This window comes from Poecilia formosa, unplaced genomic scaffold (assembly GCF_000485575.1).
Source record: "Poecilia formosa unplaced genomic scaffold, Poecilia_formosa-5.1.2 Scaffold469, whole genome shotgun sequence".
NCBI lineage: Eukaryota > Metazoa > Chordata > Actinopteri > Cyprinodontiformes > Poeciliidae > Poecilia > Poecilia formosa.
The window spans coordinates 210,173-227,320 of NW_006800408.1; the positions used below are offsets into that span (position 1 = coordinate 210,173).

At 38.9% G+C, this 17,148-nt stretch overlaps 1 protein-coding gene and 2 long non-coding RNA genes across 3 annotated transcripts in view; 1 reads left to right on the forward strand and 2 right to left on the reverse strand.

The window, feature by feature from the left end:
* Positions 1 to 7,553: 7,553 nt before the first annotated feature.
* dhrsx (dehydrogenase/reductase (SDR family) X-linked) lies at positions 7,554 to 14,707 on the forward strand. Its single transcript, XM_007578169.2, has 7 exons — positions 7,554 to 7,710; positions 8,831 to 8,938; positions 9,234 to 9,302; positions 12,240 to 12,341; positions 12,435 to 12,642; positions 12,727 to 12,934; positions 13,004 to 14,707. The coding sequence occupies exons 1-7, from the start codon at positions 7,611 to 7,613 to the stop codon at positions 13,181 to 13,183; spliced, it is 975 nt and encodes a 324-aa protein (XP_007578231.1). The 5' UTR covers positions 7,554 to 7,610; the 3' UTR covers positions 13,184 to 14,707.
* LOC107833848 (uncharacterized) overlaps positions 13,474 to 17,148 on the reverse strand; it is a 12,270-nt gene continuing 8,595 nt past the window's right edge. The window contains exon 4 of the long non-coding RNA XR_001659621.1: positions 13,474 to 13,553. This is a non-coding gene — a long non-coding RNA (uncharacterized LOC107833848). The remainder of the gene's footprint in view (positions 13,554 to 17,148) is intronic.
* On the reverse strand, positions 13,949 to 15,391 carry LOC107833845 (uncharacterized). Its single transcript, XR_001659618.1, has 2 exons — positions 14,506 to 15,391; positions 13,949 to 14,300 (listed from the first exon to the last, which is right to left on the reverse strand). It is a non-coding gene; the product is annotated as an uncharacterized LOC107833845 (long non-coding RNA).

The following is a 17,148-nucleotide window of genomic DNA, read 5'->3' on the forward strand; positions in this document are numbered from 1 at the left end:
GGGGGGAGGTCAAGAGGTCACATAGTTCCCATGGGGGGAGGGGGGTTTGATATCAATTAATATCAATTAATCCATCAAACTCCGATTAAAATTTGACAGAAGGGTGTCCATATATCTCTCTAGGGTAAAATGGAGCAGGAGATCGACAGGCGGATTGGTGCAGCGTCTGTACCGGTCCGTCGTGGTGAAGAGAGAGCTGAGTCAAAAAGCGAAGCTCTCGATTTACCGGTCGATCTACGTTCCCACCCTCATCTATGGTCATGAGCTTTGGGTCATGACCGAAAGAACGAGGTCACAGATACAAGCGGCCGAAATGGGTTTCCTCCTCAGGGTGGCTTCAAAAAGTTAAACTTTCATAGGTTATAGAGTCAGGGCCCACAGTTTTGAATAGTTTCAAGTATTTGTTTGTTTATTTTTACATAATTTGGTCTTCCAGTTCATAAAACCCACAAAAACAGGAATTTATTATAGATTCAGAAAACCTCTGAATATCCCTTTATCTGAGTATTCCTAAAATGTTGATGTAAAGAAAAAAACTGATCCAAAGGCGAACCTCTCCTGTTATTAGTCAGCTTGCATTCAGGTCCTCAACTATAGTCACAAGCAAGAGGATCATGATCCAGAAAAGGAAATACTTGATTGAAGTGGCTGAAATTCTTTAACCTCATGACTTTCCTTGTGGGAATTTCCTGGGAATTTCCAAACGAGAGGAAGACACTTGATGAATGGGCTGTTCACATCTTCTGACCTTGGAAACTTCCAGAATGAACTGGATATTGTTACTGAGGATGGGGATGTTTGGCATGTTACTCCATCTGAGAGTAACAGATAGTTACTCTCAGATAGAGAGTAACTCTCTATCTGAGAGATGGATGTCCATCTAACATCCGTCCATCTGTTAGATGGATGGATGGAAGGGTGGATGACCCACAGTCAGTGATTTTTAAAGGAAATCACTGACAGTGGGGTGAATGTCTTTGTATGCCACCATATTTAAGCATCTTTTGCCACGAAAAGAATCAAACAAGCTGATCCCTGTTTAAGGAAAACACACAGTTAACTTCCAACCTTTCACTCCCAGATTCAGATGGAATAAAACTCACAGAGTATTTGAGGCTTTTGCAAACTAACAAATTCATGTTTGGAAATGTAGACTTAACGGAGGCCTGGATTCGTCACTAAGTTTGTTCCAACACTGTTATATCACAACTGGCTGCCAACAATACAATATGAGCAGTCAGTGTGGAGTTCCAGTTAGTTTCAGCTTTCACCCTGTTAGAGTGATTTGCTCTGGGATTCTAAAAACAACTTAAACAAATAAGTGTGAGCTGTTTGTTTTCTTACCACTCCAGGGTTTGACTCGGCTCACAGCCAGGTTCTGTTTCAGACCTGAGAAAAAGCAACAGTCAGTACTTCACAATGGGTCAAGGAGGCACAGGTTCCTCCAACAAGCAAATTACCATTGACTGGCTGATTGAAAATATGTAATTTGGAGTTAAACAGGAAGTCAGAAAAATGAAAGTCTTTGTCTATAAAGAATAGCTGTGAATTATGGGGCTGAGTCCTGGCTGAGGCAGAACTGGTCAGCTGTTGGTCCAAACAGGAGCTGGAGGAAAAAAATCATATCTACAAAGTCAATATGATCTTCACCCCACTGTCATAGTGACAAGCAAGATGTTGTCACTATGTATGTTCTTACAGTATATTCTATCTTTAAGAAATAACTGACTGACTGGATATGAAAATTTGATAGGTGACACTATTGAGATGGACAGATAGACTTTAAAGGATGAAAGCATTTTAAAACAGAAGCATATTTTCAGTGACAGTCGTATTAACCTGTTAAGTGTTTATGAAAAATTGTATTCTCAAGTGTCCATTGAAAGACAGAAGAAGTTTTCCTTTGGTGTTTCAATGGACACAGAATATTTTTTTATATTGGTTAATAGTTGTCTTGGTCTGTGATCTCAAAAGTTAACAAATCTCACATGTCAGTTTTTCACATTAAATCCTCGTCATGATTTATGAAACATCTAAATATCTGAAGAACAGGCTCTTTACCTTACAAAAAATCCCATGAAAATCACACCATTTCACCATGAAACGTTCCAAAATCACAGTATTTAAGTGTGTTGATTTTAAGGTTTTCAGCTGTTCCATGTTTTCCTTGTGTGTGGTTCTTTAGAGTCCCAAATCCATAGAAACATCTTAGTAAATCAGATATCAGTGACTTTGCTTCTCATATGTTGTTGAATTTCTTTAGATTGGGATGTGAAATGTTGCTTTTTGCCCTACTTCATGTTGTCAGGCAGGACCTTTAAAAGAGTTCTTGATTTTCGACCTTCTCTGATTTCTGAAATTGTACTAAGTTTCTCCCAAAATATGATTAATCATGATTAATTCATAACTATTTCACATGTTGCCAGATTGGTTTGGATAGCTTGTTCCATCATTTGAAAGCTTCTTTCAGGATTTACTTAGATTTATTCTTTGTCTGACAATAAAATTAGTTTATCTTAGGAAATCTGATATCAATATCAGAACAATTGTCTGAAGTCAGCAGCAAAACATCATATGCAAAGAACAAAGATAGAATCCTGAGGTTCCCAAACCAGACACCTTCAATTCAGATTCTTTCCATGAACACCACAAACAGGTTCAAGAACTATGAGCCGTCTCAAAGGACTTCGACCAGCAAAAAGTACAGAAAACGGCTCTGGCTTTGGGCCCATAGGTACGAGGCAGCCCTCAAAAGAAGCTTATCCTGCTACAGAATCCCACACAAAATATTTCAAGGGTCAAAAAGTTTTTTCAGATCCACAAAAGGCAAGTGAGCCAGGTAGCAGAACTTCAATGACATCCTTTAGAAATGATGGTTCCCTCTGCTTTGACCAGGATGAAAGCCACACAGATAAATTGAATATCAAACACACATAAAACAAACAAATCATGAAGGTAATTCCTAAGATTTTCCTTTTCCTTTGACACATAAACCGCCTCCCTGTTGAAGGGCAGCTTCTTGCCTTGATGTTTCTTACCTTGGACCATCGATGTTCCAGCAACTAGAAACAGAAACAAGGTGAATTTTGTCATGCTGGCTGGAGCTTTGAGTGCATGAACTGGATCACGAAGATGTCACGATGTAAACTTAGCCTGAGGTGTTGGTTTTAAAGAGCAGACTGGGTGTGTCAGACAGCTGTGTCATTAGAGGAGGAGAATTAGGAAAGACCCTGACCATGATGACAATAGACTGCTTCAAAACAAATAGAAAACATTTGGTTAAAATTAAGACGGTTCATGTTACTCAATGCTGTTCTACATTATAGAACCATTCCCTGCAGAAGAACCTACAGCAGTTGACATGTCTTCACAACAACTGCTGCTAAATCCCATTAAAGCCTGCAGTCATTTGAACATTTCCCAACAACAAAGCAATATTAATTAACAACATCTCCTCAGTGTGCCTCATTAGACTGACTGGATCTTTTTCTCCTTACTTTGACATATCCATGAGTAACCAAATGCATTTTTAGGTTTATGGTTAGGGATAGGGTCGGGGTCATTTTCACAGCATGACTACAACTCCTCTATACATATACCTTTGCTTGCTGACTGCATATTTGAGGACTGAACATTTTGTTGCTGTGCTGTGATTTAATTTCAGATCTTATTTTCAGTTTTCAAGCTTCTTTCAACTTCTCCTGGTCATCCACATCCACTGGTTGTAAGTGCTTTGCTGCCTGAGGTTCCGACTGGTCCAGACATACCCCTGGTCCTCTCCTGTAAATGCCATATTGTGTAGTCATCGTCTTCCCTTGTCCTCAAATCTCCAGACACATTTGTACCAAGTCCATATCGTCTAATGTAAAACAAGAGAATCACTAATCTCATACACATAGCAACAGGAACAGAAGAGATTTAATCCACCACAATTTCAACTGGAGATGGTGTGCTCCTAACCTGGGAAGAAATTGGAAGTTGTCATGCACTGGATCATAAACACATTGCTAATTGATATCCATACACCATTTTCTATACACCTTTGTTCCCTAGTGGGGTCAGAAGGGTTAATTGATATATAAACACAAAAATGAGATACTAGCAAGACACAAAGCAATCAAAAGGATAAACATTTACAAGTTGTCCATTCCAAATGGAAATGCAGTCAAAAAACACAATTTCACAACTGTGGTGTTTCCATTAAATAAGAAACGCAATTAAAATAATGTGAAGAAGTTTATTTATGTGATAAGTCAAAATCATGTAACACTATAAATTACTTAATTAAAAAGTATTCAACCTCCACAGCGTATTAATCATAGTATCTGTTGAATTACTGAGGGCAAATTTGAAGCTTATTTCTGATTGCTCTACATAGTAGACAAACCTTGGTAAAATAAGAGAACAGGCAATATCTTGACTTCCTGGTCTCATGATACACCAACTAAAGTCATTTTAGTGACATTTTACACTGAAAGAAACTCAAGGAGCTGTGACGTTTATCCCAAGTGATTACTGTTTCATAACTAAAACCACATGTAACAGGCAGGAAGGAACATCTGATGCAGCACAGTATCCCACAAATGCAGCAAGAACTGTAGCGTTCTCTGTTTTCAATTATGCTTGTCTTTGCTTCACTGTATACAAACCCCACTGCTAGAAACCATCTGTTCCTGCATTAGCAACACACTGCCCTTCACCATGGATGGTGACCATACATCACACTTTTCTGATTTATTTATCAAAATCACAATCTAAAGCGCAGTACATAGTATCCAAACAAGAAGGTGTTTTCTCTCACAGCTTCCAGGTTCAGATTTTCTTTATAAAATCTGATTCTGTAAAACCATCACTTTTCAGAGTTTTGTTGCGCTGCTGCTTGTAGGGATGCATTCAAGGGCAGTGCTACCCTCTGTCATGTTCTATAGTGAATTCTCAGGGTTGTTTGGATGCTACAGAGTTGAAAGTAGTTAGTTTCAGCATTTTTCCACTTTTCTGGAGGTTTGTTTCCAGATTAGAGCAGAAAAACCTATGTCCACTCAAAATGACAATTTTAAACATTTACTTTAGAAAATCACTTGTTAGAATGCATGCTAAGAAGTACATCGCCTTAATGAAATCAGAATTTGAAAACGTTTAAATAAGCATCTCTCAAGATAAAAATGAATGGTATTTTTCTTATGATATAATAATATGCTTTTTAGATTGAAATTTCACAACAAGGCAAATATTTTATTAGTAAGGATGGAGGAAGTGAGGTCATTTCATGCAATATGGTACCAAAGCTGACAAAAGATTCTTGGACATATTAATTTATTCATTTTAAGAAAAGGGGTACTTTAATTAATTCAGTGCAATATTGTTATTAAATTAAATTTAGGTAGACAAAATATGATGACAATTAAAAGAAGAATATTGAAAAACATGTTTTATGTTATAATCCAAGATGGGGGGAAAATAAGCCAACAATAACAACAAAATCCATCCATCCCATAGTGGGGTCATTAGGGTTGCTGGTGCCTCTCTAGTGAATGTTTTGGGCAAGAGGTGTTACGGAGTAAAGCTTCTTCTCAAACAAGACGGAGGCTCGTATTTCTTTTACTGAACCTTTCTGTTCAGTATTTATTTAAGAGAAAAAGAACGGCGTCAGCTGATAACGGGCAACAGCTGTTCGTAACCAATAGCAATCAAAAGTCAACAAAGCAAGATAGTGACAAAACAGTAACAGATCCTTAAGCATTCTTCAAAATAAAAGACTTCCTCTATTCAAATAAATCATGTCTTGCACTTAAATATATTTCACTTCACCTTTGTAATTATATACAATCATGTTCAATACAATTAATAATCATCATGTAATTATGCTTAACATATAATTGTAAATCAGTCACTTATCATGCAAATATACCGAACAACATAAGTGTAAAAAAGTCACAACAAGAGGTGGGGTCACCCTGCCAGGTCACCAGTCCATCACAGGGAGAACATGCAGACTCCATGCAGAAAGACCCCAGGCCGGGAATCAAACCCTGGACCTTCTTGCTGCAAGGCAACAGCTCTACCAACAGCACCACTGTGCAGCCCATAACAACAAGATGCTCCTGTCAATAATTTTAAAGGTAAATATTAATTCAATACAATTAAATTCAAAGATACTTTATTAATTCCAATGGGAAAATAAATGTGGTAACAACTTCAAATAGTTGTTGCAGATGCTGTGGGCAGCCTCTACGTTCTTAGTTCACAGGTTCAGCTGGACAGAGTCAATTCAGCTCATTGGCTCCGTCCAGATTCCATCGATCTGATCCTCCTTTTGCTTGAAATCTGTGATCTTCTTCATGTCAGACCATACATCATTGATATTGTTCCTTTACAATTTCTTCTTCTTTTTTCTGTACATCTTCTTTCTTGCTGCCTCTAATCTTGACTTTTGCTGCTTCTATGTACTCTTCAGTAATTATCTGTCTCCCTCCCTGAAGGCTCTTTTTCAGTGTAACAAAAGCAGCTCCTATGGCCAATGATGATGGTGGAGGCAGTGATAGGAGTTTGTCACTCAATCAGAGATTATCGGTTTGATTCCTGCTGTCTGCCTCTTGAGCAAGACATGTCACACACCTTGCCTGCTGCTGGTGGTGAGAGGGCCGGTGCATGGCAGCCTCACCTCTGTCAGACTGCCCCACACAGCCCTGCTTTCTATTCAGTAGTTAGCTCACTAGTGATCCCGGGTTTGTTATTGGAGAAGCATTTCACTGTTCTGGTAGGGACGGTGTTGTCCACACACACACACTCAGTCAATGGCACTGTCCAAGTCGTCCGATTTGTAGCCTCAAAACACCTCTATTGTTTCATGTGACCACTTCCTCACAGTTCTCTTCTTTACAGGTTGTGTCTGAACAAAGGTTTTATATTCGAGGCAGAGAAACACAAGTTTGTGTTCTAATTTTCCAAGCTGAGGTATTGCTTTGGTAGTTGTCAAGTCTTTGTCATTTGTCTAAAAAATATCCAATGTCTTGTTTCGCTCCCCTCTCCCTGGTAGAGCAGCTGACAAACTGCTGAAACACTGGAAGACGGGAAGAGAGTGGGGCATAATTAAAATCACCAGATATTGTCACAAATGCATTGGGGAAATTTTAAAACATGAAAACAAAGCAGGCCAAACAAAATGACTCTGGGTATCAAATAGATCTGCAATTATAGAATCACTCTTATGTCAAATCCTACAATATGTTTAGTGTTTTTTCAGTAGCATAATAAATCCTTTGCTGACATTTTCTAGATTTTATGACCTTGGAATTAATCCTTTTTATACACTTTTTGCACAACATTGCCCTAGGTAACAAATTAATGTCTTCAATTCTGAAGTATAAAGAATTAATTTTGCCAATAAATTGGACCAAAATGAAACAGTAAAAGATAAACAGTTTTTCAGAATGTAGCACACCATATCTGAAGGTTTGCGGTAGTTGGTCAGTACGGAAATCCCAAAGTGTTACGCGGAAACGTGGGGGCGGAACCACAGACATGTTATAGTGTTGGAACGGAGAGCCGGACTCATTTCACCACCGCGCCGCGTTACGTCACACCGGCTTACACAGGCTGCAGGTTGCAGGATGTGGCTGCTGTCAATGCTGGTTCCTCTCCTCAGGCTGTATCTGTGTGGGATCAAAGTTCTGCTCTACCAAATGTTCAACCGAACCTTTGAGATGCCAGGTCAGATCCAACCTCTGTTTCTCTTTCACGTTTGAACTGCAACAGGAAATGAACTTGTATTGCTGTTTTGACTGTTGTAGATGTTTGAGTTCTGAATGAACCTCTGTTTGTGCTTTTGTGTGTTGAGAACAGCAACAAATAATCCTCAATAGCTGATTACCTAGCCCTTACCCGGCCCCTCAACACCTGCAGAAATGAAACCTCCTGAATGATTCCGAGATGGGAGCTCAGGCAGGACTTCCTGCTTTACAGCATTAATATTATTACACTTTAAAATATAAATGTAGATGTTCTGTAAAACTATTGTTGAGAAACAATGGGCAGACTTTCTCACTTTAACTAATGAATCAGTCTAAAATCATCCAAAATTGTTGTGATGGATGGTAATAAGAGTGGAGAATTTAGATTTCTTATTTGAATTTGGATGAAGAGAAAGTCCTCACACGTCCCGGATGGAAACAAAGAAAGAACTGACTGTTCCCTTTATCCCTTGCAAATCTTCCCAAGAATGTCGGCAGCTGAATATGAATGGGGGGATTTTCCAACCGTTTTACTGTCGTGTAAATTGGATAAAGATTTTAGTTTGATTCATGTTTCTGAGCTTGAATGAATACATACAGATGATAAAACAAGGGTTTAAATGTTCTGCTGTAAACTTCCAGAACATGTGATCCCACCATGCAGTTTCCTTATCTGGGTTTGACCTTTCTAAAAGTTTTAATCCACCATAGAAATTGTAAGACGATCAAAACCACTGGATCAACCTCTGATCCATTGGAGTTCCTTACACATTTCACAATCAGACAGAACAAGTGTGCCTTAGTGCAACAACACAAAAAGAAGTTGGCTAGCTTCTTACAAACAGATTTACCCATTAGTGGTCAGTACGGGTTCCAACCTGACGGTACTGGTGTCCAGCTGTTTTTTTTTTTTTAAATCTAGATAAAACTTTCTTTTGTCAACTTAACTTGGACAGTGAGTGAGAAGTGTACAGTTTCATCCCAATAAAACCCTCAACTTTTTAGAATAAAGTGGATCTAAAACAGTTTTTTGCACTCTGTGATTTAACTCCATTTCTTTGTCTATAAATTAATGGCTTCTTCTCACATTCTTTTCTTAGCCTTACCCAAGCAAAAGGGAAGGGTTGCCATAGTGACTGGGGGTACCAGAGGAATGGGGTTTGAGACTGCAAGACACCTGGCAAGCCTGGGCATGCATGTCATCATAGGTAGGCTGCTGCCTCACTAAGAAGATGTTCCTTTTGTCAGATCTACCAAACATTATGACTTTGACATGTTTTCCTTCTACTCTAATTCTTGCAAAGCAGAGGCAAGGAGATGACAGCAGTGTGTGAATTTTTTGTGACATCTGTTAAGTTATTTTTTTAGTCTTGCATGCAATGGCCTGTCAGTTAATACATAAATGTGATCAGTTTGATGTCTCAGACAGAAGGGTTTAGTTAAAGTAAACCACATACTGGACATCAGCCCACCAAGCTCCTTTATGATCTCTATGATCTCCAGCTGGGAACGAGCCAGAAGAGGGTGCTGCAGCTGTCAGCAGGATAAATGAAGAATGCTATGAAGGAAAAGGTAATCAACTAAACTACAAATTGTAATAATACATCTACTGCATATTTAAATCATTAGAGTGAAATATAATTTATTTACATTATTACATTATTGAGATATTATAGATTCTTGCTCCTTTACAGATTTCTTCTGTTTTTGCATTTTTTTGGTCTCATTTAAATCCTTCAAAGCATTTTGAGCACCAGAGAAAATAAAAAAATCAGGTTTCAAATATTGATTTTGTATATTAAAGAGAAAAAAACTGATACTATTTGATGCCACTTTTGCCTCCCCTTTCTGATTGTTGAATCATGACCTCTGACCTTAGGCAGAAGGCCTGCAGAAATTTAGTGATGTTATTCTGGGTTTCTTTGTTTTATATATTCATAATTGTAATTATGTGGATTTCTCTGTTAATTTTAGTTATTCATTTATTTCATTTGCTAAGTCCGGAGCTCGGGCCGTACGGCAGTCATCCTGCAGCTCACTGTGTTTTTGAGTTAATAAATGTTTAAAGTTGACAGAAAATTTGAGAATATCACTTGATAATTATGTGTTACTGGAAGATTAAAACCTAAACACAAACTATAAAGTCTTTATTTTTTTTAATTTAAAAAAAAAAAACTAAAATAAATAAACCATGCTTAGCCTGGTGGGGGCACAAGTAAAGCCTGGTGGCCCGCCAGGCTTATAATACACAGGGGGAAACCGTGCAGAGCTATAGACGTTCTTACTGGATCACACACTCCAACCAGCAAAGCACCAGCAGCTCCTATGGTCAACTCTTCCTCTTCCTCCGTTTGGTCCTCCTCATCTTCATCACCTCGTGTGACTTCTACGTTCAGATCGATTTCAACGCTCCAGTCAAAATTAAAAAGGCTTCATAAAGTTACTCATCACTGTTTTGGCTGGACGGAACCAGTCGGTTGGACCATTTGACATCATTTACCCAAAATGCATTGCAGCGTGCATAACATGGCAAAGTTCCTGTGACAATATTTTATTAAAATTTATGAAAACTAAATAACTTACAGTATTATTACTGTATTGTTTTTATATCTAAAATAAATATTTCCCAAATAAAGTCTATTGTTACTAATCATAGATCCCTTTAAGGCCTTTGCTGGATAGCCACATGGTGGAGTATGTCGAGATCATCCCATTTCTCCATACTGGACATCTTGGTTTGGCAGTAATACATGAAATTACCTGTAAAATTAATCATATAAAGTAACATCTAGACCTAACAGTAGATTCAGACTTCAGTAAGATCAATGGTTATGATCAATGTCTTTACGTTGTGTGTCATGCAAACTTTGCTTTAATCCTATTTCTTTTAGTACGTAATCCTAAGAAATCAAAGTTATAATCGTAGGCAGACAGAGTGCTTAGCAAACCAATACACTAATGGTAATACAAAGTAAAAAAAAATTGACTTAATTATAAAACTAATAAATGGATAAAATGATGCAACAGATTCAACTTAAATATAACCAATAATTGTGACCCAACATGTTTTCTTGGAGTAGCTTTACAAATAGTGCTGCTGGAACAAAACGCAGCATTTAAAAACAGGGTTTCCTTCTCTGCAACTTGAAACTGAAGACACAAAAACCAAACCCGGGCAAACTTTAAGAACAATTTTTGAAAATGAGAACAACCATTAACTCAGGCAGCTAGTCAGCTAGCCCACAGGAGGAAGAGAGGAGGAACATCCAGATGGAAAAGGTTGCTAGACCCGGGCGAATCTCCTCCAAGTGATTCCAGCTGAAATGCTCTGAGTGAGCTCGGCCCTCGGTCGCAGCTGGATGATGCGCTGACTCTCTCCTGAGAAAAGTGTGGACTTTAACAAGTACACTGATGCACAGTCCTGCAAAAATCATGGTCCTCTTGAAAGATGCAGACATTTTCCTGAACCACTGCTTTAAGAAAGTGTCTTCTAATAACTGGTTTGGAAGTTGATTTTGAGTCCATCTTCATACCAGTACCGCCTCCACCCTGCTGGCACCTGACGCGAAGTGGATCTCTGTTCCCATTACTGATGCAGCCACAGGTCCATCCATCTGGTCCCTCAAGACTCACTCTCATCTCATCAGTCCATAAAACTTTTGAAAATTCTGTCTTCAGATCTGTCTTGGTCCAGTGTTGATGCTTCAACTTATGTGTCTTGTTCGATGGGGGTCGGGTTTCAGCTTTCCTTATCTTGGCCATGTCTCTAAACATCTTGTACTTCTAGAACTCCAGGTAGGCTGGAAAATAATGGGTTTCTGGTAACTTCACTTTTTATTCTTCTCAAATCTTTGGCAGTTAATTTAAGTCTTTTTTTTCTCAACATGTTTCTTGCAAACCTGTTTACAGCAAAATATTTGATGGTTCTGTTATCACACTCCACCATCTTAGCAGTTTAAAGAATGCTGCATCCTTCTGAAAGACTTTACAGTGTTGGACTTTTCAGAGTCTCTTAAATCTCTTTTTTGGCTCATTTTGACTGAGCAACAAAAGCTGCCTAATAATTATGCACACCTTCATGTTGATCTCCTTTGGCACCACCCTCCCTCATCAAACAACTAAACACCAGTTGACATGTTTAAATTCAATAAGCACTCAAGTTTACACAGCTTAGAGTTGGAAAATATGTATAGAAATGATGATATGGTCAAAACTAAAACTTGCCTAATAATTGTGCACACAGTGTAGTGTCAGGCAGTGGGAAGGTTTCTCAGTGGTGTCCAGCTCTGTGTGTGTCTTTCATCAGCTCCGTGTAAATTCAGTTATTGCTAGAATCATTTCTAGTCTGGATATTTAATCAGCTCCCCAATAGTGGATCGAACCTTCGGCTTGCTTAATGATTCTCTTGTTAGTGATTGTGATTTCAGCCCAGAATGTTGTACTGGGATCTTAGCTGAGTTCTGTCAGAACTGTGGTTGAGAACTGAAACTAAAACTTTTCTGCTTCCAGCTGAGTTTGTCTTTGTGGACCTGACCTCCCTGAAATCAGTCAGGCACTTTGTGCAGAAGTTCAGAGACAGATCTCTGCCTCTGCATGTTCTCATTAACAACGGTAGGCTCCTCATATCTTTCATTAGATGGTCACCATTAGTGAAAGCAGACGCTTTGTTGTCTGACTAAAGACAGCTGTTCCACTTTGACACAGCTGGAACCATGCTGGTTCCTGAGAGACGGACAGAGGACGGCTTTGAATTCCACTTCTGCCTGAACTATTTGAGCCACTTCCTGCTGACCAACATGCTGCTGGACCTGCTGAAGACGTCTGGAAGGGAGGGTCGCTGCTCAAGAATTATCAACATGGCCTCTGCCACACACTACGCAGGAGAGATAAACCTGGAGGACCTGAACAAGAGGTGCAACCATGAAACCACCATAGACTCTCTGAGCGGTAAATTGTTTGTTGTACATGATGTTGTTTATTACCTCTTTCCCAACAGAGTGGTCTACAGCTCCCATGGTGCCTACTGCCAAAGCAAGTTGGCCCTGGTCCTCTTCACCTACTACCTTCAAGAGCAGCTGGCGGCTGGAGGATTCTCTGTCACCGTCAATGCTGTGGATCCTGGGATGGTGGACACAGCGCTGTACGATAACCTCTGGACATTAGCACAGATGATGAAGAAACCAGTGGCCGGTATTCTGTTCAGGGTATGTCTTTAAAACCTTAATCGAACTTTGTCAAGACTAGTTTAGAACTGGTTGTACTGTTGTCCTCAGACTCCAGCAGAGGGAGCCTCCATATCGGTGTATGCTGCAGCTGCCTCTGAGATGGAAGGAGTGGGCGGCTGTTACCTGTACAACGGTCAGAAGACTCAGTCCTCTGACCTGTCCTACGACTCTGAGCTGCAGACCAAGCTGTGGAAAAAAAGCTGCGAGCTTGTGGGACTCCAGGCCTGATACCTGGAGTACTCCCATTTCCACAATGTTCCTCCTTTATTAACTATTCACAACTACTTCACCCAACCACGTTGAGGCACTATGACGATTGTCGGAAGTGACACCAGGAGCGACTTTGATTGTTTTCCCAAGTTGTTTTTGCCAATACAGACATGACTTCTACTTGTTCAGAAGAAGACATTTTATTTCTGTAGCACTTTTTCAGCAACAAGGCATTTCAAAGTGTCCAGTCAAGTTAATTTGTCTGCAAAAGTAGTATACCTAATTGTTTCATTCTTCTCATAGATGGCAGTATTTATTAAAGTTGGAAATGGCTAGCTTAGAAATCGGACCACGCCTTCTCCCTCCTGACATGTTTGTTGATTTTTTCCTGAAGTCATGGTACATGACTTATGAAATATGTTGTAAATGGCATTTCCCTTTAACAGTGTCAAAAATCTAGATGCTTATCAGTTTTTTTGGTGCATGGTTGGCTACATTATGTGTTTCTTGATGGTTACTAATAATTAGAAGCATACATTCTCTGCATAATACAACATTTCATTGCATCTTACTAATACTTCTTACTTACAAAGTGTGTATGAACGTTAATCTTCTTGCACCAAGAGCTGCCAGTCCTTTGAAGCAACACTTGCTATCCATCGCCATCTTGTTTCCTCATCAAAGGTTTACAATCAAATGAGAAGTTTGGTTTACATCCTAGTCTGTGCAGCACCTGTGAGTATTGTACAGTGACATCAACTGTGTGATTTCTTTTTTATTAATTTTTCTGGACAATCTCTACAGGAGTCAACTTACACATCAGTTGTTCTGATTTGCATCATGGCCAAGAGCACGGCATCTCGAGCAAAGGGTCAAAGGATCAGAGTGAACTACTGCCAGCTTTAATCTCTGTGGTGATTTTATGCTCAAGTCCTGTTTAATGTGACTCAAACAAGAAACATGCAGAGAAATCAGATATGTACTCTATTTTCACAAGCCAGCAATAATGCAGCTCATGACTTTAACTGACCTAACTTCCAGTGACTTGACCTTTCACTGTAAAACTCTTCAGAGTTACATACCACTGAGCTTCACAAGCCTTTACAGCCTGTTTTATTCTTCTGAGGACAAGATCCTGTTGCCTTAAGATGACGTCTGCCACGTTGCCTGAACTTTGACACACTTACCTTCATTTTGAATGAAGTTTGCAGACCACTATTTCCACATATGACATCTGAATGTCTCAGCATTTCAGTTTGAACTTTAAGCCTGATAATTGTTTTTTAATTATATTCTATTTTTGTCAGACTGATGGCATTTGAGTTCAGGATACAGAAAACCTCATGCTGACTCAGTGACTGAACGGTGAAGTTTCTGTGGTTATAATGATGCTTTTTAAAGTTGTTTATATCTGTAAAACCTGCTTCTTCTCCATCCAAACACTAGGAGGCAGCAGGATTTCTGTAGTGCAATTTGAACATTTAAAAACTTAAACCAGACTCTGAAACAGTTAATGTTGACAGATAAAATCATATCAAATGGTTTCCTTTTAGCCTGTAAAGTGCCTTTTTTTAAAGTACATGAAAAGTGACTAAATGTTTTTGCAGTTTTGCATAAATCATGTAAGCGAAGCAGCAAGCGTGAACTTTTAGGGTGTGAAGATACTGCATCATGGTGTGGACAGAGAAGACTTTCTTTTTAATTTAACATAATTTGTTTGCAACCTTTTCTGTCGTCTTGATGTCATAGTGAAACATTTGACCAAAAACATTTATCAAAGGTCTTATATTTTCAGCTTTTCCACATTTTTCCCTGTTCCAATTACAAACTTAAATGGATTCCATGTGACAGACCAACAGAATTGTCAAGTGGGAAAAAATAGTTATGCTTTAAAAAACACACACACACACACACAATGAAACGTGTTATTAATATTCTGCTGCAGGTTTTTAATGTGTGTCTCTTCCTGATTTGAGACAAAATGGCTCAGTTTCTGTTAGATATAATGAAGGAGATTCTTTAAACACGTTTGTCCTTTTTGTGTCACAAGTAAAGCCATGACCTACAATGCTGAAGAAAAACACAGCATACTTTTGCAAAGCATTGTATTACTACACAATCCTTTAATAAAGCATTTCTGCTTTGTAAATAGACTTGCACTTTATATTAATCTGTGTTTTTATTGAAAATAAGCAGCAAAGAATAAATTATGTATAGGAAATGTCTCACCGGTTGCTGTTAAGAGTTGAATACACTTCACCTCATCTGCTTATTTTATACTGTGGACATGTATTATTTGCACTGCTGCCAGAGATTCAAAACAATTATTAAATTGCATGTTACTACTCTTGCATGTTGTTTGATACCATGGTTTAGGACACAAGCACATTTTTCTAGTCACGCTAAACCTGTTTAGCTTAGCACAGCTTATAAGTAACTATTTTTATGATAACACTATTCAACTTAAAATCATAAATAATTGAACTATTATAAACTGTAAGTTGCAAACTGTTTAAATCTCCCTCTTTTGTGTGTGCATGTGTCTATGAAAATGAAACATTTCAGCTTCACTCTCAATTGTAATCTCAGGTTCTCCCACTAGATGTCACTGTAGGACAGTATGACTTATTATTGTAATTATCAATAGAGATATGAAACACTTATTCGTCAGAATGTGATCTTCTTCAGTCTCAGCACTGATGTTCCACTGCTGTCCTACACTGACATCTAGTGGGGGAACCTGAGATTACAACTGAGAGTGAAGAGGAAATATTTCATTCATTTTCATATATCATTTATGACAGCAGCAACTTAAATAACTTTTAGAGAAGAAACACAACAGCAGAGTAGATGATTTGTTTTGTTTTCAAATAAAATTTATTTTTTTAATCCAATAGATTTTCTTCAAAACCTCTTCAGAGATAGCTCATAAATTCTAACCCAAATTAAATATATATTTTGATCTGTGCTCCCAAAAAGACACATACAGCCCTTTTAAGCATAATTGTAAAACACATCATGTAAACATAAGTTCGAGAGGGCAGCAGAACCCTTAAATCCTTACTCAGAAACATGCATAGATCCTGATCCTGAGGAGCAGTGGCGCAACAAGTGGGTATGCAGCGCATGCAACGCATAGGGGCGCTGCACCAGAGGGGGCGTCAAAACCCCGTCTGGAGGGGGCGGCGCCCCGATATGCCTTCGCATACACTTCACCTCGCGCACATGTAAATGTAAATGTAGCGAGTTTTACCTTTCACGTGTCTTCGTCTGGGGGGTGCGAGGGGGGGTGCGAGGAGGGGTGCGATTTATGTTTTCGCATCCACCTGAATAATATGTAGTTGCGCCCCTGCTGAGGAGCCAAGTGTCTGATCCAGTTTATCGCAGGTGGTGTTGAATTGTCTACAGTAAATGAAGTGCTTTCTGCCTGAAAGATACAGTGTTTTTGTAGGCTGGTTGTGGAAAGTTCCAGGTGAGTTGCTGGTATGTGGAATGAGAAGTCAGTGCAGCGTGTGGGCGAGGCTGATCTCTGACATGACGCAGCATGTTGGTGAATGATGAATTTCTTCAAGTGGAGCTGTTAGCTCAGAGAAGGGCTGCGTCTCAGTGGAATGCTTAAACAATGTTCAAGCCACAGTTATCATACTACTTTCTGTCTCTATTTTTCCATGGAGGCGTAAATAAAGATTATTCTCCTGTATTCACATCCAAAAACTGAGATTGTGCTCAAAATATGACTGGCAGTACGGCTGGACAATATGACTGAAAAACATATGTGTCAAAATCGATATGTCAATATTCATACTTTTCGATTGGTTTTTTGTTTTACATGTCCAAAATACTGCCAAACTGACCTGTCCTGCTTTGTCCACAATTTCCTCTTGAGCTGTTGTACTCATTTTGTCCTTTCAGAAAATGAGTCCTGGTGAAACACAGCCCCTTGTTTGCCTTTGCTTTGCTTCATACAGATGGTGTAGACTCTC

Excerpts from the sequence above, each read along its gene's own strand:
- dhrsx (XM_007578169.2), top strand. The coding sequence starts at position 7,611 with ATGTGGCTGCTGTCAATGCTGGTTCCTCTCCTCAGGCTGTATCTGTGT. Across the intron at positions 7,711-8,830 it reads CCGAACCTTTGAGATGCCAG|CCTTACCCAAGCAAAAGGGA; the intron begins GTCAGATCCAAC and ends TTCTTTTCTTAG. Across the intron at positions 9,303-12,239 it reads AGAATGCTATGAAGGAAAAG|CTGAGTTTGTCTTTGTGGAC; the intron begins GTAATCAACTAA and ends TTCTGCTTCCAG.